Source organism: Delphinapterus leucas, chromosome 15 (assembly GCF_059928025.1).
Source record: "Delphinapterus leucas isolate spDelLeu-1000000601 "Yukka" chromosome 15, BTC_Dleu_Yukka2, whole genome shotgun sequence".
Classification (NCBI taxonomy): Eukaryota; Metazoa; Chordata; class Mammalia; order Artiodactyla; family Monodontidae; genus Delphinapterus; species Delphinapterus leucas.
In genome coordinates, this window is record NC_143143.1 from 930,051 (window position 1) to 952,960 (window position 22,910).

Below are 22,910 nucleotides of genomic sequence, written 5' to 3' on the forward strand. Positions count from 1 at the left end.
GCGTCCAGGCCCCTCAGCCCTACCCCACCCCCACTGGCGGCCTGGGCTCGCTCCCACGGTGCTCACGTCTGAGCCGCGGCCTCCCATCACAAGGGCAAGGGGACAGGCGGGGGGTCCGGAGCCCGGGGTCCAGCGCCCTCACCTGTCAGCCCACTGCTGGATGCAGCTCGTCAGGTGCGCCGTCACCTTCCTGACGCCCTCATCACCACCGCGGCAGCAGCTGAGCAGCAGGGGCAGCCGGGCCTGGAGAAGGCTGCAGGCGCTGCTGTCCCCGTCCTGGCTCCTGGTCTCTGCCTCCGCCAGGATCAACTCCGCCAGGCTGATGAGCTCCGGGGCCTGGACGCGCAGCACCAACTCCTCCCGCCGCTTCTGCAGCCGGGCACCGCCAGTCAGACCCGGGCGCGTCTCGCCACGTCCGCCCGCCACCCCACCCTGCGGGCGGGGGACACCCCAAAACCTGCCTGAGGGGTGCGCTGGTCCCTGCCCTGCCAGATTCGAGGAATGTGGATGCAGGCCCAGAGGAAGTCCAGGGAGGCCGAGGGGTCAAACCTGGAGGAAGCGAGGCGACCTGGCTGAGCACCAGGCATGTCTCCAGGCGGAGGGAGGCGGGGGGTGGGGCCCAGGTCAGCTGTCAGGGGACGCGGGCCGCCCCACCTGACCTCTCTGCAGCTCACAGTGGCAAAGCTAAGGTCGGTCCCGCCCCGCCCCACGCTTGCAGCCACGCACAGGGGCCTCTGGCACCCCCGCAGCACAGCACGGACGCCAGCCATTCACGCGACCGGAGGACAGTGAAGCCGACTGTCTGCCTGCTGGTCACCCAGAGAAGGGACACCGGGCCAGGCAAGAGGGCCTCGGTTCCTGAGGACGCCGGGGGAAGGGTGCTGGATCAGATCCCTCCCACCAAGGCCCCCGACACTGCCCTCTGAACTCGGCTCCTGGAGGAGTCTGGGCAGGGCGGCTGCCACATGGCACCCCAAGGCCCACGCTGCCTGTGGCAGGAACAGACCTGCCGGTGGGGGACAGAGGTCTGGGGGACTCACCTCTGCTCCCGGTTCTTGCCCAGCAGGATGTGGATACACTGGTGCAGTGTGGACCAGTTGGACTGGTGCGTGAGCAGGGCTAAGAGGTAGGGTCGGAAAGACGGCACCTGCGGGCCAGGATGGCCTTTGCCCTGGGGAGGGAGGAAACCTGGGATGGTCCCCGCCGGGCTGACGGCTCTGCCGGGTAGCGTCAGCAGGTGACAGCCCACGTGTGCCAGCACAGAGCAGAGGAAGGTGTCCGTTTCGAGGCAGATCTGAGGCTCCTGCCCGGGAAGCCACCCAGCCCGGCCGGTCACTCCGCAGATTAAGCACGGGCTGAACCGAATCCACTCCTCAGAGACCAGGAGACATGCGAGCAAAACCCTGGGTGTGGGAACACCTGGGCAGGCGGGGGGCGCGGGAGCGTGACCGCCGCTCTCAGAAGCGCAGACCCACCAGCGCGCGGCGGGATCACGGGCAGGGGATGCCCAGCCCCTCCCCGGCCATCTGGTCAGTGTTTCCTCACCTTCCCCACGGCCAGATGAGCTAGGGGACCCCACCACCCCCGCAGAGCCCTGACGTGGGCTCCGACCCCTCTGAGGACCCCACCCCTCGTCAGGGGGTGCTGAGCTCCACTCCCCCTACCGCCTCGTGCCCTGTGAGGACCTGAGCCCACAAAGGACCAACCCACCTACCCCCCGCCCGCCTCCGTGGCCAGATCTGGCCAGTTGTGGCGACCCACTCAGAGGAAACATGGGACCTGTCTGGCCATTGAGACTCCGGCCTCGGATCTGCTGGAACCGAGAGAGCCAACCCCACCCGGGCTGCCGGGCGGACTGTGGGGCGGACTGCAGGCCCAGGGCGCCGTGCGCGCACGAGGCCCACCTTGTTGCTCTGGGAGAAGAGCAGCCGCTGCTGCAGGTCAGGGCAGCTGCTGACCACCTCGGGGTCCAGCACCTCCAGCCAGTCGACAAGGAGCCCCGAGCAGGGCCCCAGCCACACAGCCTCCAGGCTGCAGGGAAGGGGGGGTGGGCTCAGACGCGGCCGGCCAGGGCCACCCCCCGCTCCCCCTCCCAGCCGGCCACTGCCCCGCCGGCTCACCTGCAGCCGTCAGAGTCCTGCTTCCCCAGGGCCGGGGGCTCCCCCTTCTCCTGCAGCAGCAGTGAGCTCACCACGGACACGGGCCCCGAGGCCGGGAAGGTGGAGGCAGCGGAGAAGATCGCGGCCAGCAGCTCCTCCAGGTGAGGCGACCTCACGGCAACCAGACCCCGGAGGACTGAGGGTGGGGCAGAGAGGGCCCCTGTGTCACTCCAGCTCGGGGCGCCACCGGACGCGAGGACAGAGAGCCCCGTCCCTGGGCCCTGTTCTGGGGGCGCCCAGGAGAGGGACCTGTGTGCGGGGCGGCGAGGCGGGGTCTTTGGGGCGCCCGGGGCTCGAGTACCTTTGCTGATAAGCTCAGGCTCCACGTCACACCCCTCCCCAGACTTGAGGGTGGCTGCGATGGCGCGGATGGTGGAGCTGACCACTTCCGGGTCCCCGCGGAACGTCAGGGCCTCTGCCAGGTGCAGGAACCCGCTCCGCACTGCAGGGGAGCGCTGTGTGACCCACGGGACTCCTGCCAGGGGTGCCGGGCAGGCGACTCCCCTCGGTTCCCACACGTACGCTCCCCCCTGGGGGGCCTTCCCAGTGCCCCGACCCCCAAACCTCTGGGCCCCACTCACCCTGACGCCACCCGGGACCCATCTGGGAACAAGGCCCCGGTCCCCCCTACGCGACGGCAAAGAGCCCAGGACCCCCGCCGGCACCATTGACCCTGGCTCACCATCGCTGATCCGGCGCCGTGCCGAGTACTGGGCGGCAAACAGCTTGAGCTGGGCCTGCAGAGGCCCGGCCTCCACAGCGGGGCTGTCCAGCCACTGCAGGGTCTGCACGAGCACTTTGAGGAAGCGCGACGAGAAGCCGGTGTCCTGGGGCACACAGCGCTGGGGACAGCGCAGCACGGCTCAGACAGGGCCAGGGCCGGGCGGAACCATCCCGCCTGCCACAGCGGGGGCCCCTCCAGCGCCCATACCCACAGCCCATGAGGGGTCTGCTGCCGCCTGTCCTCACAGGGCTCAGAGAGAAACGACCAAGGAGGTAGCACACACGTGGGCACGCACAGAGGCAAGTAAGGCGAACGTGGCAAAACTACTGAAACCAGGTGGGGGATGTGGTGAAAGCCCAACATGCTCCTGCCCTGCTCACGGGAAGCTTCTGTCACAGAAGCAGGGGACGTACCCCCAGATCCGCAGCAAAAGCTGCGTCTCTTCACTTAGGGGCAAGAGCTGAGGCCACGGGACAGCGTCAGGGCACCCGGTCAGCCGGGGCCCGAGCAGGCCTGGCCACAGGAGCCCCGAGCCTGGGGGGCGGGACGGGGGCCTTGGCCACGCGAGGCAGAGCCCGGGCGCGGGGACTCGGGGAGCGAGGCACAGGGCTGTGCCAGGGCCTACCTGGTACTGGCAGAGCTGGCGCATCAGAGGGCAGGCGAGGAAGTGGTTCTGGTGCATGACCATGACCAGGGCGCCGCCGTGCGGGGAGTTCAGCAGGGTGGCGAGGGCCTGCAGGAGGCGCACCGCGACGCCTGGCACCTCGGGGCTCCCCTGGCGGACTCGCGCCAGCTCCCGGCCCAGGGCCTGCTGCAGCGCCAAGGCTACAGGGCGTGCACTGGAGCTCTGCCACCGCGGGCTCGGGCTCAGCGGGAAGATCTGGAGAAAGGCAGCCATCAGGACCGCGCGGCTGCCAGGTGGGGCCTTCCCCAGAGCCCTCCTCTCAGCCCACACCCCGACCCCACAGAGGCTGCCGGCAGTTGGCACTGGCGTGCCTGGTCCCCAGCAGACTCTCCAGAGGGGCGTGAGGTGGGGGCCAAGGACTGGGACGAGGCCCATGGCAACAGGCCCAGGAAAGGCACACACGTGCGCATACGGGCGTGTAAGCGTGAAGATGGAAACCACACACCGCTGCTCTGCAGCGCCTGTCACTATGAGGAGGGGGCGAGAACACACGTGCCTAGGGAACCCCTGGCTGTGGATTCCAGGCGGGAGGAGGGACCAGGGAAGAGGGGGGCCGTACCTGCAGGAGCATGCTGGCCAGGTCGTCCTCGGGGCCCAGAACCCGCACCTGTGTCACGGCCCGGGGCCTGCCCTGGCCCGGTGGCTGCTCTGGGCTGCTCTTGGGTTTCGGTGCCTCCGTGCTATCTGCAGGGAAGGAAGAGCAGGGCGGCTGAGAGGCCATCACGGCCAGCTGTGGCGGGGACCATGCCGACCACGGCCAGGCTCGCCCGGCGGCCCACCGCCCAGAGAGGAACGGGCTCCCAGGCCCTGCAGAGGGCTCTCTCCCCGGGACCCCCAGCCTCGCCCGTGGGCCCATCAACAGGAGCCCGGACGCCGGGCAGAAGCAAACGCTTCCCGAGTGGCTGTGCGAGCCGGGATGGGTGGGTACCTCGCCGGACGGGCAGGGAGGCTGTGAGCAGGGAGTGGAAAGTCTGGCCTCCGGACGCCCCTCGCTCGTGCTGGACCTCGACTAGGTGAGCCATGTAATCTGCAGGGGGGCAGCAACGGGTAAACACGGGCCCCCAGGGAGGAGGGAAGCCCTCCGCACGGTGCCCGCAGAGCTCCAAGCCTCCCCAGGACCCGGGAAGCTGGGCGACAGGGTCTTTCCGCAGAGAATCAGGCAGCGCCCGCAGCTCCCTCCACCCTCCAACCCGAGGGGTGGACGCAGCTCCACCTTCCTGCTCGCAGCCCCTGCCCTGGGGCTGTTCCACTCCACCCACAGCCTGGCTCTCCACCCGCAGCCCCACGGCGGGCCCGGGGTGTTTGGGCGAGGACCCTGGCTCTCACTCTTGTCCATGATGTTCTGCTCCAGGGTCTGGGGGTCGTGGGCCACCGCCTGGTCCAGATACTGGAGGAGTTTGCTCATACTGGACACAGGGATGCCGAAGGACTGCACGAACAGCAACAGCTGCTGGGGCTCCAGGTCCTGCAGGGCTGAGGGTGGCGCTCACTCAGCGACTGCCACCTGGTGACCCTGGCCCGCGGGGCCTGGCGGGGCACAGGGCCCAGAGGGCAGCTCCAAGTGTGGCTGCTGGGGCCTCAGGCCCCCCATCCTGCGTCCTGAGGCTGCGGGCCAGCCCTGCGCTCCCTCCAGCTCAGAGTCAAGGCTCCCCTGAGTGTGTCCTGCTGCGCCTCCCAAGCCAAGCCAACCCTCAGCCAAGCCACCCCCCAAACTGCCCGGCCTGCCACCCCTACTGGATACCACGCTGACCACGGGCGGATGCCCTTCCTCCTCACCGCAGACTGCCCGAGGCCACTCTGCACCCCAGAACCAGCTCGGAGGCCCCAGCCCCTCCTCCTCCCCTCCGAATCCCTGGACCACTTGGTCTTCTTCGTTCCTCCTCCAGCACCACTTCTCACTGGAGGCTCTCAGCCTTCCCGCCTGACCACAAGGGCCTGCGGGCACCCGTCAGGGCACTGACAGCTCCACAAACATCTGCTGAATAACAGACGCCCCGGAACCCACCAGAGGCCCCCGAGCTGTCCTCTCTCACGGGCAACAGCTAGAACACACACCCAGGCCCACAGCAGGAGGCAGGGCCCGGTTCTCCCCACTCGAGCCGCGCCCAAGCCATACCGGCGTCCACCAGGCGCGGGACCTCCGAGCGGATCATGCGCAACTTCAGCCAGTCGGGCAGCAGCAGCGCCTCTTCCGACGTGTCCACCAAGAAGGCTGTGGGCAGGGGCTTCTTCTCCGGGAACCAGATGTCCAGCAGCGCCTGGAACTCGCCGTCACCAGCTTCGGGAGAGATGACAGGGCAAGCACCAGGGCCGCCTCAGCGAGGCCTTCCCAGACCTCGCCACCCTAGGAGCTCCGGCCGCACTGAAGGCTGAAGGCCAAGGCCAGCACGTCCTCGGTTTACAGGTGCGAACTGGGGCTTCAGAGAATGGAGAAGAATCTACCAAGAGCTGAGCACCGCCCAGCGACAGAGGCTCTGCACAGTTGACTTGTGTAATCCTCACAATCGCGGCGTCGCCCCGCCTCAGTTGAGGAAACGGAAGTGCAGAGCTGGCCAGGCCGCCCAGGGGACGGTGTGAGGCTGGGGCCAGCAGGCTCTCTGGGCTCTGTGGGCTTGGCCAAACCGGCTCCTTCCAGGGCTCAGGCTGCACAAAGCCCCGGGCAGCCAGTAGGCCACGCCGGCACAAGGCCAGCCTCCCCTGGACACAAGTAAGTGGCAGAGCAGCCCAGCGTCAGCCACGGAGGAGGGAAGGAGAGGCTGCCAGGCAGAGAGGTTCCAGGAGGCCGGAGGAACAGCCGGCTCTGGACACAGCCCACGGCCAGCGAGCCGAGGGCCACACCCCAGGCCTGTGAAGAGGACCTGGGGCTCACTGCTCTGGGCACCAGTGTCCCGTCGGCTGGAGAGCCCCATGTGGACACCTCCACCTCCAGAAACCACAGTGCAAAGAGGAGCAGGCACAGAGGTGCCCAGCAATACCCGCGTGCACCTCACGATGACAGGACAGCGTGTGGGATGAGGCGGCAAGGAGTCTGGAAACCCCCTGCCTGTGGATCGGAAGGGTCGGCGGTGCACGGGGTCCCGCCACGTGGAGGCTCTCGCGTGCGCCCCCAGGACGGGCAGGGAAGGGGGTCCACCTCCACGGGAGACCCAGGCCCCACCGCCCGCGGGCTGCTCACCGCGGGGCGGCCCCAGCGTCAGAAGGATGACCATGGCGTGGACCACCAGGATGTGCATGGTGGCCGTCTCCCCACTAGTCCAGCGCAGGAAGACCTGGTCTTGCGACTCCGACTGGAGGGAGAGGAGGCGGGTGAGCGGGCCGAGGCGAGGGCCGTGGGGCCGGGCCCAGGGCACCCGCCCGCCTTACCCAGCTGTAGACCTCCTCGCCCTCCTTGCTCTTGCGCATGCGCTGCACGTAGCGGGAGAAGATGGAGAGCAGGGCGGCCAGCACGGCGTCCGACTCGGCGCTGCAGGAGCGCTTGGAGAACAGGTGGGACATGATGGTGGAGCGCTCCACGATGAGCCGGGCCACGTCCTGGGGGAGCACGGCGTCAGAGGGCGTGGGGCCCCCCTCCAGTCGTGCCTGGGCAACAGCCCCATCCTCTCGGAAGGCCGCCCCGATGCCACGTCCGCTCTGCACAACCACCCCCCGCCACCGGGCAGCAGGCCGATGACGGACGGAAGGGCCCCACACGCAGAGAGAGCCCCGCAGCCGCGCAGGGCTGTCAACTGCCAAGCGGGCGGGAGGGGCAGCAAGAAGTGACAGGCTCCCTGGAGAGGGCCGGCCCCGCTCGCTCGCTGGGAAAGGAGAGCGAGGCATGGGGCACGGCGCCATCTGCCCTCGAGCGACAGTAACACACGCTTCTCAAGACCCAAAGGGAAAGGCCGTCTGCAAACAGCCGGACACCACGTTTACTTGAAACCTGCAGCAGTGACGCGGGGCAGGCTGGCCCCTGGACCAGACTCAGAAGGGCGAGGCCTCCAGCCCCAGACTTTTATTACCGTCCAGCCCCTCGACGAGGAACCCAGGCTTGGACAGGATCCCCCTGCCCACCGACCTCTGTCTTCAGCCCGTTCCCTCACTCCGTCCACTCACTCATTCTACAAAGACCCAGGGCCTCCAGAGCCTGCATCACTGTCAGCTGACACGCTAACAGGGGAGCAAGGCCAGAGGAAAGACGGCCAGAAGAGAGGAAGACGAAGTAGAAAGCGGGCATGTGCTCAGCTCACAGGGCCTCCCCAGCAGGAGCGGGATGCGGGCCCCAGCCGCAGACTCCTGGGCTGGCCTCCTGCCCCTTGGCCTCCTGGGTTGGCCAAGCCACGCCTCCCCCAGCCCAGAGCCACAGAGGCGACCAGGCCTGGATGATCACAAGGGCACTGGGGGCTCCTGCCCTCGACCCCTGCTCCGGACAGAGGGTCACCGGCAAGGCAGCTGGGCGCTCAGAGCCCGCAGCCGAGGTGTGGCCCTGCTGGCCCTGCATCCTGACTGGTCTGGTCGGTGTCCCCCAGCCCTGCCCCCCTCACCAGGGCCAGGTCGCTGTGCTGGCTCTGCTCCTCCACGGGCGTGTGCTGGGACAGGTAGACCAGGTAGGCACTGATGGTCTGCGGGTCCGTCTCCATGTGGATGGCCTGGGGAGTGGGGGGGAGGGAGGGCGTGTGAGCGCATGCCCGGCAGTGCAGCCCGCTGCCCGCCCTGCGGCCCCTCACCTGCTGCAGCGCCAGGGCGGTGGTGGTCCTGACGCTGTCGAACAGAGGCAGCCTGGGCAGGTCTCGCAGCAGCCACTGGTAGCCCTGCAGCGCGTCCGTGTCGCCCGAGTCCTCCTCCGTGGGGGGCTCCTTCTCCTCCCCGTCACGCAGGCTGCCCTCCGAGAGCACCAGGGACAGGCCCTGCAAGCAGACACGCGCCGGTCTCGGGGCCACCACTCCCTCAGAGCCACGTGCGAGGGCCGCTTCCCGGCAGAGGCGTGGTGCGCCGGGAGCGACCTCGCCTGGGGCGGAAGGGGCGCGGGCCGGCTCCCCTGGAAAACCGTCGCCAGCGCCTCGGGAAGCACGGCAGGCGGCCACTGAGCTGCTCTCGGGACGCTTCCCAGTACCACCCAGGGAGGGGGCCCACACGGGGAAAAAGGTCTCTGAGCCCTGCGAAGCTCATGACTGCAGCCTTTCCGTGCCCAGGAGTCAGCCAGAATACAAGTCTGGGTGAGCAAAAATTCGCATCTTAACAAAAACGGGGAGAGCAGGGGTGCGCGGGGAGGAGTGGGCCAGACCGGCCGCCTCACCTTCGTGGCCAGCACCCGGGAAGCCACCTGGGAGGAGCCGAGGCGCCGCAGGAAGTAGTCCAGCACCTCACACGTGGTCTGCTCGTCGGCCCTGGGGCCCAGCAGCAGGTCCTGCAGGCGGCCCAGCAGCTGCCGCTGCTTCTGCTGCCTCTGCAGGGACAGGGGGGCCTCAGGGCGGGTCTCCAGGGCCTCAGGGCGGGTCTCCAGGGCCGGGGGCGGGGCGGGGCGCCCACCTGCCGCTTCTTGGCCTTCTGCTCTCTGCTCTCGCCCTCCTCCTCCTCCTCCCCGGAGGCGGGCTCGTCGGCAGCGTCGTGCAGCAGGAACTCGCACAGGCACTGCACGGGCAGCACGTCCAGGGAGCCCTCGCTGGACTGCACCAGGTCGGCCAGCCAGGGCATGGACTGGGAGGAAGCCTGGGCGGGGCGGCAGCCGCATGGCCCCTTCCGGCTAAGCCTGCCGCGGCCCCCCGACCCACCTGCCCGCCCCCAGCGGGGACTCCCGAGGCGGCCCTGTGTGTGCCCAGGAGCCCGTCGCCATGTAGCCCTGTCTCCGGGTGTGCCCTCTTCTGGCCACGGTCTCAGCTAACGCCGCAGCGCACTGACGCCCCTAGAAGGTTCCCCGCCCGCCCGCCTGCAGCCAGCCTCCTCTCCCAGACCACAGCGGGACTCACCTGCCTCTGGATGATGTTGAGGAGGAAGTCCGGGTTCCGGCTCCGACACAGCAGGTGCCCGAGGCGGAGGGATTGGTTGAGGCCTTTCACCTGATCCAGGACGTGAGGGGGAGGCCTCCGGGGCGGCCCTCTGAAAGTTCCACATGACCCAAGCGTGTCGAAGCCGCAAGCACACCGCTCCCCAGTCGACAGTGCCGGGTGAGGGCGGGGCCGCCTGCCTCCCACCTGTGGGCAGCTGCCCGTCTTCCCTGAGGCCCGCGGTCCCTCCCCTCCCAGCCCAGCCACGGGGGGCTCTCGGCTTCACCATCGCCCAGCCGCACAGAGAACCAGGACAGCGGCCAGGACGCGGCACCCCCGCCCGCCCCTGCTAGCCCAGGCCCGGCCCGAGCTCCGCGCAGCGCATACTGGGGCTCAAGGCTGGTGAGCTGGGACAGGAGCAGGCTGCTGCTCTCAGTGATGGTCTGCTTGGTGGATGCAGCGGCCAGGTGCCCCTCGAACGCCAGGATCTCCTGCTTCTCCCGCTGCGAGACCTGCAGCTCTCGGGTGACCATCTCAGTCCGGGTCTCCTCGTCCGTCAGGGTGCACGGTGGGTACGAGTAATTGCTGGGGACCAAGCAGGAGGAACCTGTCGCTGGGCCACCAGAGGCTGGCTGCCACCAGGCGGCGCTCAGGGTGGGGGGTCAGAACTTAGGACGGCGTCCCTCGCCCAGGCCCAGCTCGAGCCGTCAGGCTGTGGAAGGGACCCGGGGCGGGGGGGGGGGGGGGGGGGGGGCGTCGGCAACATGGTCACAGTCAGACCCCCACGAGGGAGCTGGGCAGCCCTCAGAGCCCACAGCCGGCCACCCTCTCTTCCCACACAGCTGAGTGCTGGCGCCTCCAAAATCAGCCAACGTGTGTCAGGATCCTGGACCCGAGCGGCGTCTGTCCGGGATGGCCACATGGGACCCCTGGACCCTTTCCAACAGGCCAAGTGGCCCAGGGCACACAGGGCATCCCAGGCCGACTCACGGCTTCAAAGACACATGTGGCTTTCTGGGGTCACAAACAGCTGGACTCCTGTCACGTGTTCAAAATCTAACCTAGCTTCCTGAGACAGCCATAGGACGGCCCGGACACGTGCAGCCTCGGGCCGCACCCAGACCCCACGGTTCCCACACGCCACGGCCTCAGGCACCGCTCCACCTCAGCCAGTGTCCCGCAGCGACCCTCGCTGCCCCCGAGTGCGCCGGCAGGCTGCACCCATCCCCGCCGCAGGAGCACAGCACACACACGCGTGCCGCCCAGGAGGGCCCAGGGCCCCACAGCACATGGCGTCGCTTGATCCCACTGCCCCCAGTCCAGCGAGGGGGCAGCCCCGCAGAGTAGGGAGACCGCAGAGCAGCGGGAGGCCCAGCGCAGCACCGGTGGGCCCGCCCTCCCGGTCCCAGAGCGGCGAGCCACTTACTTGGTCATCACCATCTCCATGAGCATCTTCAGTGTGGGGTACTCCTCCCAGGCGGCCAGGCCTAGGCAGCAAGGCGACAGCAGGTGGTAGCTGGGACTCCCGGCTGAAGACCCACCCCCTCCCACGCCCATCCTCCAGTGCCCAGCCAGGCTCTGCTCCAGGTCCTGACATGCAGGACGCCCAGAAGAGGGGAAGGTCAACACCGGCCCAGGGGACCACGGCTGGCCAGAGGGGGCTCACCGATGTTCTCTGGGTTGAACGCGGCGACAACCAGCAGTAGGGGCCACGCCTTCCAGTAGAGGGTGGAGATGGCGAGGTTCGGAGGCTGGTACCTGGGACGCAAGGTGTCGATGGCTCAGCCTCGGGCCATGAGGTCCTGGACGGGAACGGGTCCAGGCCATGGCGGCAGCCGCTTCACAGACCCGAACGTCAGCACTGGAGCCTCAGTAACTCCTCTCTGGGACTTGCACCCCCAGGATGTGCATGGCTGTATGCAGCACACCGCTCAGGCCCACACCCCAGCCCTGGGCTCCGGGACACGTGCCCTACTTCCCTCAGCCTTGGCCTCCCACCCTACAGCACGGGAACAGGGGAAAGTGCTAACTACTGTTGTCATTCTGTATCAGAAAACCAGAAAATACCCCAGTATCCGTCAACGTGTGACCGTAACTTTCAAAAGTCACACATCGTGCTACCGTAGTAACAGTCCTTTCAGATGACGCGACCAAAAGCAGCTAAGAAGCTGTTAGGAAAAATGAAATAAATCTGATATGATGACTTGGCAACACTCCCCAAACTTGTCTACAGCTTGGACGCAGTCCCCCCACAATCCCGGTTGGCTTTTTTGTGGAAACTGACCAGATGACCCTAAAATTCACATGGAAATGCGAGGACCCAGAAAATCCAAAATAATGTTGAAAAAGAATAAAATTGGAGGACTCACACTTCCCAATTTCAAAACCCAGCACAAAGTTACAGTAATGAAGACAGAAGTGTGGGCGTGAGGACAGGCATCTAGGTCAATGGAACAGAACTGAGGATCCAGAAATAAACCTATATGTTTAAGGTCAACTGATTACCCATAAAGGACAACGATTCATCCGCGTGAAACAATGACGTCAGAGCCGCACCTCACACCATATACAAAAATAAATTCAAACTGGATAACAGACCTAAACATTAAGGCTAAAACTATAAAACTCTTAGGAGAAAACACAGGAATACATCTTTGACACCTTAGATGAGGCAATGGTTTCTTACGTGTGACACAAAGACCCAAGAAACCAAAGAAAAATGAACTGCACCTTAACAAGATTAAAAAGCTTTTGTGTCTCAAATGGCACTAAGAAGGGAAATATCGACAAATTATAGGTGTGTTAAGGGTCTCACTCCAGAACCTATAAAGAGCCCTCACAATCCAACAACAAATATTCAAACGACCCAGTTTAAAACTGGGCAAAGGACTCAGATAGACATCTCTCCAAAGAAGGTGTTCAAACAGCCACAAGCACGTGAAAAGCTGCTCGATGTCACTAGCGATTACAGAAATGGAAATCAAAGCCAAAATGAGGGACTTCCCTGGCGGTCCAATGGTTAGGGCTCTGCACTTCCACTGCAGGGGGCACAGGTCTGATCCCTGGTCAGGGAACCAAGATCCCACATGCTGCGGCCAAAAAAGAAAAAAAGCCAAAATGAGATGCCATTTCACACCCACTAAAACGACTAAAATAAAAAGATGGACCATCAGTCTCAGCAAAGATGTGGAGAAACAGGAACCCTCGGACCCTCTGCTGGGAAAGTGAAACGGTGCAGCCGCTGTGGGAAAGTTTGGTGGTTCCACAAAAGGTTAAACACGTGACCCAGCAATTCTACTCCTGGGTATCCTCGCGAGAACTGAAAACATACATCCTCACAAAAACGTATCCGTGGAGTTGCCAGCAGCATGGTTAACAACAGTGGAAACAACCTAAGTGGGCGTCAACCAGCAGACAGATCAACAAAACGCAGTGCCTGCGCTTGGCCACAGGGAGGGACAGAGTACAGGTGCAAAAACTAAAAGTCGGAGGGACCCCGCACACGTGGTGCTCAGAGGAAGGAGCCAGCCACACAGGACCACGCGCTTTATGACTCTGTTTACATAAAGTGTCCGAAAACGTCCAATCCACAGGGACAGAGTTGATTCGTGGGGTCTAAGGCCTGTGGGTTTAGGGGCGGGGGGACGGGGAGCCACAGTTGGCGGGAACAGGTTCCTTAAGGGGACGTGGTTCTAAAGTTAGGCTGGCAATGGCTGCACAACGCCACGAATGTACTAAAAGCACCAAATCACAAACTTTAGATGAGTGAAGCATATGAGAAATGAGAACCGTATCTCAGTCAAGTGGCTTAAGGAAACAGAGCACGAGCTCACTGCTGTCTAGAAAACACCGTGAATGTGTTCACACACAGGAAACAAGCATCTAAGTGACAAAGACCAAAAAGGGAGCAGGTCAGAGACCCAGGTGACGGCAGTCACCCAGTCCCTGGGTCGCTCGCCGCGCGGCCCAGCCTCGTGGGTGTCTGTGGACGGGCCCCTGGAGCCTTACCCAGGCGGGAGCTGGATGTTCTCCGGGTGATGGTAGGTGCACAGGTTCAGAACAGCGTCGATCAGCTGGATCCTCTCCACCTTCAGCACTTCCACATCTGAAACCCAGAAACCACACACGGCTCACTCGGTGGATGTCCAGGCCCAGACTCAGGCTGTGGACATCAGAGAGCAAGGAGACGGGGCGGGGGGGCCGGGGACGACACGGGCACAGGGCAGGATGCAATGACACGCAGCCAGCATGAGCTGGCCTGGGGAGCCGGGGCCCGTCTCCACCACGTGGCACCCGAGCTGGAGGGGAGCAGGCAGGACCGTGGGCAGCACAGCGCCGCTGGGCTTGGGGCAGGGCCGAGACGTGACCACGCCCGTTTCTGGAGCAGAAGCGCCAGGGCAGAGCCCCCGGGGAGGCAGCGAGCCCCACCACACTGAAGGGTCCGCTCCAGGCCCATCGGCAACGGGACACACGTACGCTCTAGAACAGGGACTGCTCTGCACAAGGCCATCGCAGTGGCCCGTTAAAGAGGCGAGAAACACACACTCCTGCCGAAGTTCAACCACATGGGAATGGGCACAAGTCCAGGGTGAGCTCCAGAATTAGCCTAAGGACTAGGTTGCCGTCCGAGACACACGCACAGCCTGACGTCCGATGCCCATGAGGTCAGCAGCGGGGGTGGAGCCCAGTGGCAGGAGGCCGTCACCCACAGGGGGCGGGACAAAGCCCGGGGCCCTCACCGTCGGCCTGCACGGCTGCAGCCCGCTTCACCAGGTGGTCGGCCAGCTCCATGGCATCGGCGGGGCCCAGTGGAAGCTCCCGTGACAGCCCGATGACCAGGATGCGCATCAGCGTGTCCTCCAGGATGGGAACCTCTGAGCAGAGGCGGAGGAAGAAGCTGCGGGCACAGCAGGGAGAGGCGGGGCTGGCGGGAGCCCGCCCCAAACCCGCCGGGGCCGCCCACCCCCACGGCGGGCAAGGAGGGAGCAGCCGCCCACCCTCCCCGTGGCCACTTGTGCCCGATGCCCCTGTGGGCCACGCCCCGCCGTCCCGAGGAGGAATGTGAGGGGAGCCCAGCCTCGTCCCGCAGCCCCCGAGCTGTGACACGAGACGGGCGTGGAGCACAGGCGGGTGCGAGATGAGCACGCTGACCGGGCCCACAGTGGGGACGGATGGGAGCGGCCTGTCAGCACAGGGCAGGGTGTCCCCAGGCTCAGGGGACAGAGCACGACACTGGCTGAGGGAGGAAACACGCGTGTGCAGCAGCTTGGAAGCGAGGAGGGGCAGGGAGCTGGGGAGTTCCGGGGCACAGGCACCGGCTGAGTCCCCGGGAGGGTTGCAGGTGATGTAGCAGACACACCACACCCTTGGGAAAAGCGGCACAGGGTGTGCCAGGCGGGACAGGGACGGTGACCCTGACCAAGACCAGACAGTCTCTGGGCTGGCAGCCCTCGTGGCCCAGGGCCGGAAGGCGTGCTCACTTGCGGTCACTCTCGGGTGGCCAGTTGTCCCATTTGTAGTAGGTCTCGGGCTGCTCTGTGAAGAGCACCTTGTGAAGGCTACAGGGTGGAGAGAGCCATCAGGGTTGGAGTAGACAGGGCCCCCCACCAACCCTGTCAGCCCCCACGGGCTGCGAAGCCGCACGTGCAGAGGGACCGCCCGATTCTTGAGCTCGGCAATCCCATGTCACCTCTGCAGGGCCTCCAGCCACCCCCCAATAAGGCCTGGGCGGCTGGCAGGTGACAGAGCCCCCCAGCAGGGGGCTCCCAACCCTGGTCAGACGGGACCCCACCTCCCCTTGTAAGAGAAGGCTCTGCCCGAGGCCCTGACACCACACAAGGGTCGGCTGCTGCCCACCAGCCCCTCTGGTTCCTAAGAGGCTAGTGCAAGCCGGTGGCCTGTCACCTATGTGGTGAGCCCTGTCACTCGTCACCAGTCAGACCAGGGAGTGGCTGCTCATCCCGAGCAGAAGAGCAGCGGCCGTACCAGTGCACGTAGTCCTTGGGGGCGAGCTTGCTGATGGAGGGGACGACGGTGTGCAGCCACCAGACGGCATCCCGCTGGATTGCGGCGATCTGGTTCTGGAAGGAGCGCAGCACCTCCAGGTCTGCGGGGTACAAGACAGTTACAGAGCCCGCACGGCAGCCAGAGGGTCTAGCTCAAGGCCAGGCGCAGGAAGGAGGCCTGGGCGGCACAAGCATTCTGCACCGTCTGCAGGTTAGGAAGGCAGACCTGAGACGGAGTGGGGAACTCGGCTAGGATAAGGTTCAGTGAACACCTGACCACCCTCACAGGCCCAGGGCAACTCGGGGAACTGAAACTCTCAGGTTCCAAGTGTCCTTCCAGCCAATCGCTTAAGGGGCCTGTGCAGCCAGGCCTCCCCAGGATCAGCCATGAACCAAAGCCGGCTGACCCAAACACCACCGCCCTGCTTCCCCACCTACCCCTGGCCCAAGGGCCACGAGCCCGAAATGCCTTCACAGCGGCACCAGGATCCACGTGAGCAAACCATCGAAGCAGAGAACGGGCCTGGGCCAGGAGCTGGCGTTCTCAGCCCACATGGGAGGGACGGGAGCAGCAGGTCCCACAAGCTCCCTCGGTCTCTAGGAGCTGTGCCGTGGGAGCGCCCCTTCCCGCCCCCTGCCTGGGCCTCGGGGACGGCCTACAGCCACGGAAGCGCCCAGCACTGCCAGGCCCGGAGCCTTACTCTTTTTCTCTCCTTTGTCCCAGGCGATGCCGGCCTCCTTCACCTGGGCCGTGATACCCAGCATCATGGACACGGCCAGCACGTCTGTGATGTGCACCACAAAGCGCTCCTGCAAGCACAGCCCAGCTCAGCGGGGTCTGCATCCCTTGCCCAGGCCCTGGGCACACGAGCCACCGGGACAGGAGGACGCTGGACGGAAGGAGGCCTTGGGACCAAGAACCGGCCAGCAGCAAGGCCAGGCCAGGCCACAGGGAGGAGGCTCAGCCAACAGAGCTGGATGAAGCCCGCCCTCCCGAGAAGAGGACCACCCCGTGGGCTGTCTGCCGACCTGCCCACATGGCACTCAAGACCCTCCACCCCCGGCCCCAAGTCCTGCTCTCCAGCGGCACCTCCCGCTGCCCCCAAACACCCCAAAATCTACGGCCCTCTGTGCACCATCTGCGTCGCCCTGGCTGCCCCAGTCCCGAGGTCACCGGCTCCCCTGGGGGCACCCGGCCAGTCCCTCCTTGGACCTCGCAGGATGCAGCCCCCGCTGCCTCCGGGGTGGGCCACCGTGCACACGGGGCACCAATCACCGCCAGGTGCACTCCGGACAGCACAGGGGAAACCGCTGGGCGGGACCCGAGCACTAGGCAGCCCGCACGGGCCTGGGGGCTGCCCACCTTGAACTCCATGTCCAGGTACTGGGGCTCCTTGCGCTCCTGCATGAGCCCTAGGCAGAAGGCCTGGAAGTTGATCTCGTGCTTCGTCTGCTTGATGATCTCGCGCAGCAGGGCCCGCGAGGCCCGCAAGTAGTCGTCCTTGTTGGTCAGCAGGTCCTGGAACACCATGGCCAGGAACTGGGGGACAGAGAGCGCCAGCAGCTGCCGGGGCCGCCCGCCAGCTTCCGTCCTCACCAGGCTGCAGGAGGTCTTCCCAGAGCCCCCGGACGAGGCCCCCGCCAGCTCCCGCTGCACGCCCAGGCCTGGCCCCTGGACCCCCCACCCCCGAGCCTCTCACATACGGCTTGGCACCATGCCGGCCGCCGCCGTGCCCTCGTCTCCAGCCTGGGCGCGGGGCGGGAGTCGCGGGCGTGAGGCCACGCCAGGCTCCTACCTTGGGCGCCCGCGCAGAGCTGTGCTGCAGCACGGCGTACAGGGTCTGCATGTTGTTCGGGTTCCGGGCGTTGGAGAGCTCGTTGAAGATCACGAACTTGATGGTGGTGCCCAGGTTGTCCTTGTGCGCATTCAGCAGCTCCCTGGACGCGGGCCAAGCACCAGAGTGGCTGGGCTGCCCCCGCCTGCCGCCCCCCCCGCCCCGCTTCCCCCCACCCCACTTCCCCCCACCCCACTTCCCCCCGCCGGGCGCACCTGACGCAGAGCATGTAGTGGTTGAGCAGGACCTTGGGCTTCAGGCGGATCTTGATCAGGTGGGAGATGACGTCCATGTCCTCGGGGCCGTGCGTGCCGCAGTTCATGCACACGGACATGAGCAGGTCCTGGGCCGGCCGGGTCAGCTGTGGGGCGGCCGGGGCGGGGGGCAACGTGTCAGCCCCATGGCCTGGTCCGCCGGCGGGGCCCCGCACGCACAGCACCCCTCACCTTGGGGTTCTGCAGCCACATCTCCAGCTTCTGCACCGCCATCAGCCGCACCTCCTTGTAGCCGCAGGTGGAGGTGAGCAGCCGCAGCAGGTTCCGCGAGACGTTGTCAATGGGCTGCCGCCGGGTGAGCTGGTCGCGCAGCACATCGAGGACATACTCCTCCACGCTCTCCGCCAGCTCCTCGTACCTAGGCCAGAGGGGGGAAGGCAGGCGGGCGGGAAGGCGGGCGCGCGGGCTCTCTGCAGGGCGGGGCCTGGCAGGGCGGGGCCGCGCAGTGCACCTACCTGGGCATGGGCTGGCCCTCCTGATCCGGGCTGAGCTTCTCCTCCGCGATCAGCAGCTCCGTCTGGCTGTCCTCCTCCTCGGTGAGGGAGGGGTGGGGGCTGCTCCCTGCACACGAGCACCTTGTGGATACGTGCGCCCAGCCGGCCCTCGGGCACCCACGCCCCCGGTGGTGCCTGGCGCCGTGGAGGGAGGCGAACCGCCCCGGCCCCTCCCGCGGGGAACCCCAGACCGGCTGCCCAGCCTCTCTCACCGGCACTGAGTTCCCCTCCACTGCGCCCCGCCTCCCCCTGCAGGAGCACGCTCTTGGGGGGCATCTTGGTGTTAAAGGCCGTCTGGATGTTGTCCACAAAGGTCTTGCAGTGCGGGCTGTCCACCCAGATCCGCTCCCCCAGAGAGTCTTCAATGTACACCTGTGAGGACAAGGCCTGCACCTCCTGCCTGCCCTCTGCCACGTCCCAGCGGCGCCGCAGGAACGAGCGAGCCGGGTGCTTCCCCAGGGCCCCAGCGGACAGGAGCAGGGCCGCCAGACACAGCCCTCCGGGAAGAGCGCGTTCAATTGCCCCTCTCTCGCCCCGGGGCTCCAGCGGCGCAGCCCACCTCCCAGGGCCCTATGCCCCCTTCACCGCAGCGGCGACCTCCTGGGAGAGGCCCACTCACCTTGACAAAGATCTCGGGCCAGTTCTCATCCTCCTCGTACGCGGCCATGAGGAGGCTGCAGGCCAGCACGGACACCAGGCTGTTCCCCTTGGCCTTGAAGTTGATGGAGGCGTCCCGCCGCAGGAGGCTGCACAGAGCCTGCAAGAGACGGCGTGGTGGCCGGGGAGGCCCGTCTTGCCTCCACCTGCCCCTTCCCAGGACGGAGGAGGGGACGCCCGGCCCTCACCTCGATGACCCCCTCCGTGGCGAAGATGTTGGGCTTGATCTTGGCCAGGTACATGAGGCTCAGGTACAGGGTGCTGTCCGGCTTGGCCCGCGTGACCTTCAGCTGCTTCACGGCCCCGCACAGCACTCCCTCCAGCCTGTCGTCGTTGCCCTCCAGCTCGGCCGCCTCGATCTCATCCAGCAGCACCGCAGGCGGGACTGGCGGGGGAGAAGGGGCCCTGTCAGGCAGGCAGCTCCGAGCAGAGGCTCGCGGGGGCCCCAGGCCACGGGCTGACTGGGCCAACCACCAGAGACCGGCCGGCGAGGGTCTCAGGGCTGAGCCGGTCTCCCAGGAGGCTGACGCCGGGCAGATGCTGCCCCGACCCGCGGGAACGACCAAGACCACGAAGGGTCGGCCTTAGCCAGGTGCCACCACGGCCCTCTCGCCACACCCACACGGCTACCCAAGGGTGATCTGTTCTTGAAACACCTACTTTCCTACAAGTTGGACATTTTTTCTAAGCTTTTAAGTTAGCCAGCACAATGCACCCGCAGCCTTCCTTCTCTTCTGTCGTGGCCGCTTCTTTGCCGTCCCTCCCTGGGTCTGTCCCGCAGAGGCTTTTCTGCTCTGTCTTTGCAAGGAACCCACTGGGGGCTTCGAACCTCTTCCTACACAGCTGCCCTCTGCTCTGCTCTCCACTCCTTTCCTCTTCACTTCCTTGCGCGCGTCCTCTGTCCCCCACCTGCCTTCTCCGACGGGAACCGCAGCTTCAGCACAGCCCCTGCCCGCACTTGAGTCCCCGCTCCTCTGAGGGTCCCTCTCAGCCGGGCTTCAGCTCCAACCCATGTTTGCTCTGCGCTGCGTTTGTGACTGTTCCGTTCTACCTATTCTCTCACTTCCATTACGATGTCTTCTCTGACCCAAGGGGTTTTTTAGGATTGTGTTTTTAGATACCCAAACAATGGAAGGAGGCGTTGTTACTGATTTCTAACTTAACTGCACTGAAGACAGAGAATTCAACAGTAGCCCCTGAGTGCCTTCTATGTGCCGGGGAAAATGACAAATAGGCAGGAAAGATGGACCAGAGCTACGGAACGTCCTGGCCGTGGAGATGTTCCAAGCACCACATGCTATAAGTAGCTCAAGTCAGCCTTTTCTCCGTTCTGCTAAAGGTGTTTGTAAAATACGTTATCGTTCTGGACGTGCTTTTCAGAATCGTATTCCATCCAACCTTCAAAGCCACCTTTTCTGGGAGTCACGCAATGGTACAACAATACCGAAGCACAGCCAGCAGCGCAGAGGACCGTGGCCTGAGTCAGGACTCGGCCCCGCAAGCGCTTCCAGGCCTGACGGGCACCAGCCACCAGGGGAGGGCCCTGAACCGAGGGTCTGACTCAGTTCCCAAAGCACTGCTCCAGCCCCGTCCTCCGCCTCGGCTCTGGCCACTGCGTGCCCTGTTCCCCAAGCACAGGTCCCGCTCCAGGACGCGGGCCTCCCCTCAGTGGTTTCTCCTCCAACAGCCTGCACTGCCTGTTAAGATCCCATCCAGCCTTTCAGGCTCAGTTTCACGCTACGTTTCCCTGATGGGCCTTCCCTCTCCGGAGGCTGTCCCGTGAGCACCTGTACGCTCAACACCTGGGACTGGTGTGATGTTTAACAGACCTGATCTACAGGGCATCGTGGGGCCACTAGAAATAATCAACGGAAAGATGGTACAGAAAAGTAAGGGAACGTTAGGGGCACACAAAATTAAAAGCTTTCGTGTAAACAGCGGGCTTGTGGATCAGCTATAATCTGTCTTTAATGCTGTCGTGTTACCTTTCCAGCTAAGAGAATAAGAGCAGGGAGGTAAGGCCTTCATTGTCAGGAGCCGGGAGAAAGGAGGAGGCAGCACATACCTCCTCGTCCCGGGGGGAGAGGGGTCCTCACGAGACGTACAGGCTACGAGAACAGCACCTGTCTGGGTGCGCTGCCCTGTACCCCCCATGCTCAGAGCAGAGCCTGTCACAGTGGAGCGAGCCCGTTCCCAGAGGGCAGGCGCTGGCGGCCCCCAGGAGTGCATCAGCCTCACACCAGCTCTGCCCCTGGAGCTGGGACAATGGAAATCCATACAAGGCTTTCCAATCCAGGAGGCCCTGGCACATGCCCTGTCTGCTTCACAGAGAAGGCCACCGAGACGCGCGCCATCAACGCTGCTCCCGCTACGTGGCAGCAGCCCATTCGGGCCCCAGGTCTACCTGTGCCGTCTTGCCCTGAGCGACACAAGCACTTCCCATCGCTGTCACAGAATCTGAAGCACAGTGGGGTGAAGGCACCCTTACGAGAGGTGCTTTGAAAAACAAACTTGCAGATGACTCCTGGCCTCCATTCTCCAAAGAACCTACACTCCACCTACAGTGCTAAGCCGGAAGTGGCCGTTCCAAACCCCTGGTGCACAGACAAGGCGTGGGCTACATTCTCTGGGGGACGTCAGGGGCTGACTTTACCTTCAATCGGGACCACAGACGGTTCCTTAATCGAGGGAGAGATAGCACGTTTCTCTGCCACTGCGGCCTCAGCCAGGCGTCCCAGGGCACTCAGAGGGGGTGTGGAGGAGAGTTTTGGGCGCTTGGTGAGCCCGGTCAGGGCCGAGGCACCCGCCAGAGCAGTCGCAGCATCCCGCTTGCGCTCCGAGGGCAGGCTGGAAGGGGCAGGCTTCAGCAGGGTGGATGCCGTTTTCGATTCAGTGGCCTGACCCTTCGAGCCCAGAGCAATGAAGTCTCCTGGAGGAGGGTGCCCTGCAGAGAAGAGACATGGAGAAACAGGCACCTTCACACAGTGACCGAGGTGGAAAGGGTGTCCGAGACCAACTCCAACCTCCTGTGATTTCCGAGGGGATTAAACAAGGGCTGGGGGAGGCAAGAAACCAGTCACCCAGCAAGTCCACGGCAGAGCTGGGACCGTATGACGGGAGCAACGACAGCCAGCCACACAGAGCTTACTACAGACCAGGCCACCTCTTGTGGACAAGTGTCAGTCCCCTTAACCCTCAACGAGTGTCTGGAACAGGCAGCGTTACTCTCACTTTACAGGTGAGGACAACCAGGCACAGAGAAGTTAAGTAACGTGCCCAAGGCCACACAGCTTGGAGTGGCAAAGCGCGGGGCTGAGGCCAGTCTGGCTCCAGCCTGCTTTTAGCCACTGTGTTTGTGCTGCCCCCTCCTCCCGGCTCGCGACTCCCAGAGGCGCCGGGACCAAGGGCTGCCCTTCGAGACCCCATTCCTGGAAACCGCGTTCGGCTCGGAGTAACGAAGCCGCGACCCGACAGAGGAGCCAGGCCGGAAGCCCCGAAGCCGCGCCGCCGGGAGACGTCGCGCACCCGAAGGCTTGGCCGCAGCGCTGGGCCTGCGGACGGTGGTGGGCTTGGCCCGGTTCATTCTGTCCCCGTCCCTTCGCCGCCGCTCGCTGCCGACGCCTCACTCGGGAGAAGACCAGCGCAAGTCAGTCGTCCGCCGTTCGCCCATTCATTCGGATCCACCGTCCGGGGTTGGGGTTCGGGGCGAACGGCCAGCCCCGCCGCGCACAGCCACTCCCAAAGGGGCCGCGCGACCCCGCCTCCCCGCCTCGGACCCCAGGAGGCTGTATCTCGCCGGCAGCCGCTGCCCAATCACTTCTAGCGATGGCCCATCGCACCGGCTCCCCGCCACCGCCACGGCCGCCCCGGAACCGGAAGCTGCCCTCGGAGCCCGACTTCCGGAACACCCGGCAGCAAAACAGCGCGGCGGGGTTGGGGGGGACGGCGAGGAAGCGAGAGGGTCCGCGGAGCCTGCAGCGCTCTCTGGCGGCGGGAGGCCGGCGGGGCCTCGCAGCCGCTGATCTCTACCTGGCGAGGCGGACGCTGTCACCCCCTCCTGCAGGTGAGGCTGACCTTAGAAAGTGACGTGCCCAAGGACAGACAGACAGGAAGGGT

At 65.3% G+C, this 22,910-nt stretch overlaps 1 protein-coding gene across 3 annotated transcripts in view; it reads right to left on the reverse strand.

Annotated features, from left to right (window-relative positions):
- Nucleotides 1-22,634, reverse strand: part of INTS1 (integrator complex subunit 1) — a 28,527-nt gene extending 5,893 nt beyond the window's left edge. For 2 of the 3 annotated variants that reach the window (XM_089895500.1, XM_089895501.1), the window contains exons 1-37: nucleotides 22,320-22,634; nucleotides 21,448-21,738; nucleotides 18,983-19,179; nucleotides 18,757-18,894; nucleotides 18,350-18,509; nucleotides 18,099-18,204; nucleotides 17,815-18,001; nucleotides 17,584-17,729; nucleotides 17,330-17,471; nucleotides 16,897-17,073; nucleotides 16,235-16,343; nucleotides 15,514-15,634; nucleotides 15,009-15,086; nucleotides 14,268-14,425; nucleotides 13,537-13,633; nucleotides 11,195-11,286; nucleotides 10,955-11,015; nucleotides 9,916-10,113; nucleotides 9,511-9,640; nucleotides 9,074-9,253; nucleotides 8,841-8,990; nucleotides 8,272-8,451; nucleotides 8,089-8,193; nucleotides 6,932-7,099; nucleotides 6,744-6,855; nucleotides 5,685-5,846; nucleotides 4,895-5,041; nucleotides 4,497-4,595; nucleotides 4,128-4,252; nucleotides 3,509-3,763; nucleotides 2,842-3,001; nucleotides 2,461-2,601; nucleotides 2,121-2,295; nucleotides 1,905-2,031; nucleotides 1,041-1,171; nucleotides 462-549; nucleotides 143-369 (exon numbers count right to left, since the gene is read on the reverse strand). In XM_089895500.1, coding sequence (XP_089751626.1) covers nucleotides 143-369; nucleotides 462-549; nucleotides 1,041-1,171; nucleotides 1,905-2,031; nucleotides 2,121-2,295; nucleotides 2,461-2,601; nucleotides 2,842-3,001; nucleotides 3,509-3,763; nucleotides 4,128-4,252; nucleotides 4,497-4,595; nucleotides 4,895-5,041; nucleotides 5,685-5,846; nucleotides 6,744-6,855; nucleotides 6,932-7,099; nucleotides 8,089-8,193; nucleotides 8,272-8,451; nucleotides 8,841-8,990; nucleotides 9,074-9,253; nucleotides 9,511-9,640; nucleotides 9,916-10,113; nucleotides 10,955-11,015; nucleotides 11,195-11,286; nucleotides 13,537-13,633; nucleotides 14,268-14,425; nucleotides 15,009-15,086; nucleotides 15,514-15,634; nucleotides 16,235-16,343; nucleotides 16,897-17,073; nucleotides 17,330-17,471; nucleotides 17,584-17,729; nucleotides 17,815-18,001; nucleotides 18,099-18,204; nucleotides 18,350-18,509; nucleotides 18,757-18,894; nucleotides 18,983-19,179; nucleotides 21,448-21,738; nucleotides 22,320-22,377 — 5,378 coding nt within the window. In that variant the 5' untranslated portion in view covers nucleotides 22,378-22,634. The remainder of the gene's footprint in view (nucleotides 1-142; nucleotides 370-461; nucleotides 550-1,040; nucleotides 1,172-1,904; nucleotides 2,032-2,120; nucleotides 2,296-2,460; nucleotides 2,602-2,841; nucleotides 3,002-3,508; nucleotides 3,764-4,127; nucleotides 4,253-4,496; nucleotides 4,596-4,894; nucleotides 5,042-5,684; nucleotides 5,847-6,743; nucleotides 6,856-6,931; nucleotides 7,100-8,088; nucleotides 8,194-8,271; nucleotides 8,452-8,840; nucleotides 8,991-9,073; nucleotides 9,254-9,510; nucleotides 9,641-9,915; nucleotides 10,114-10,954; nucleotides 11,016-11,194; nucleotides 11,287-13,536; nucleotides 13,634-14,267; nucleotides 14,426-15,008; nucleotides 15,087-15,513; nucleotides 15,635-16,234; nucleotides 16,344-16,896; nucleotides 17,074-17,329; nucleotides 17,472-17,583; nucleotides 17,730-17,814; nucleotides 18,002-18,098; nucleotides 18,205-18,349; nucleotides 18,510-18,756; nucleotides 18,895-18,982; nucleotides 19,180-21,447; nucleotides 21,739-22,319) is intronic. The other variant, XM_022563493.3, reaches the window with a different exon arrangement.
- Nucleotides 22,635-22,910: the final 276 nt, after the last annotated feature.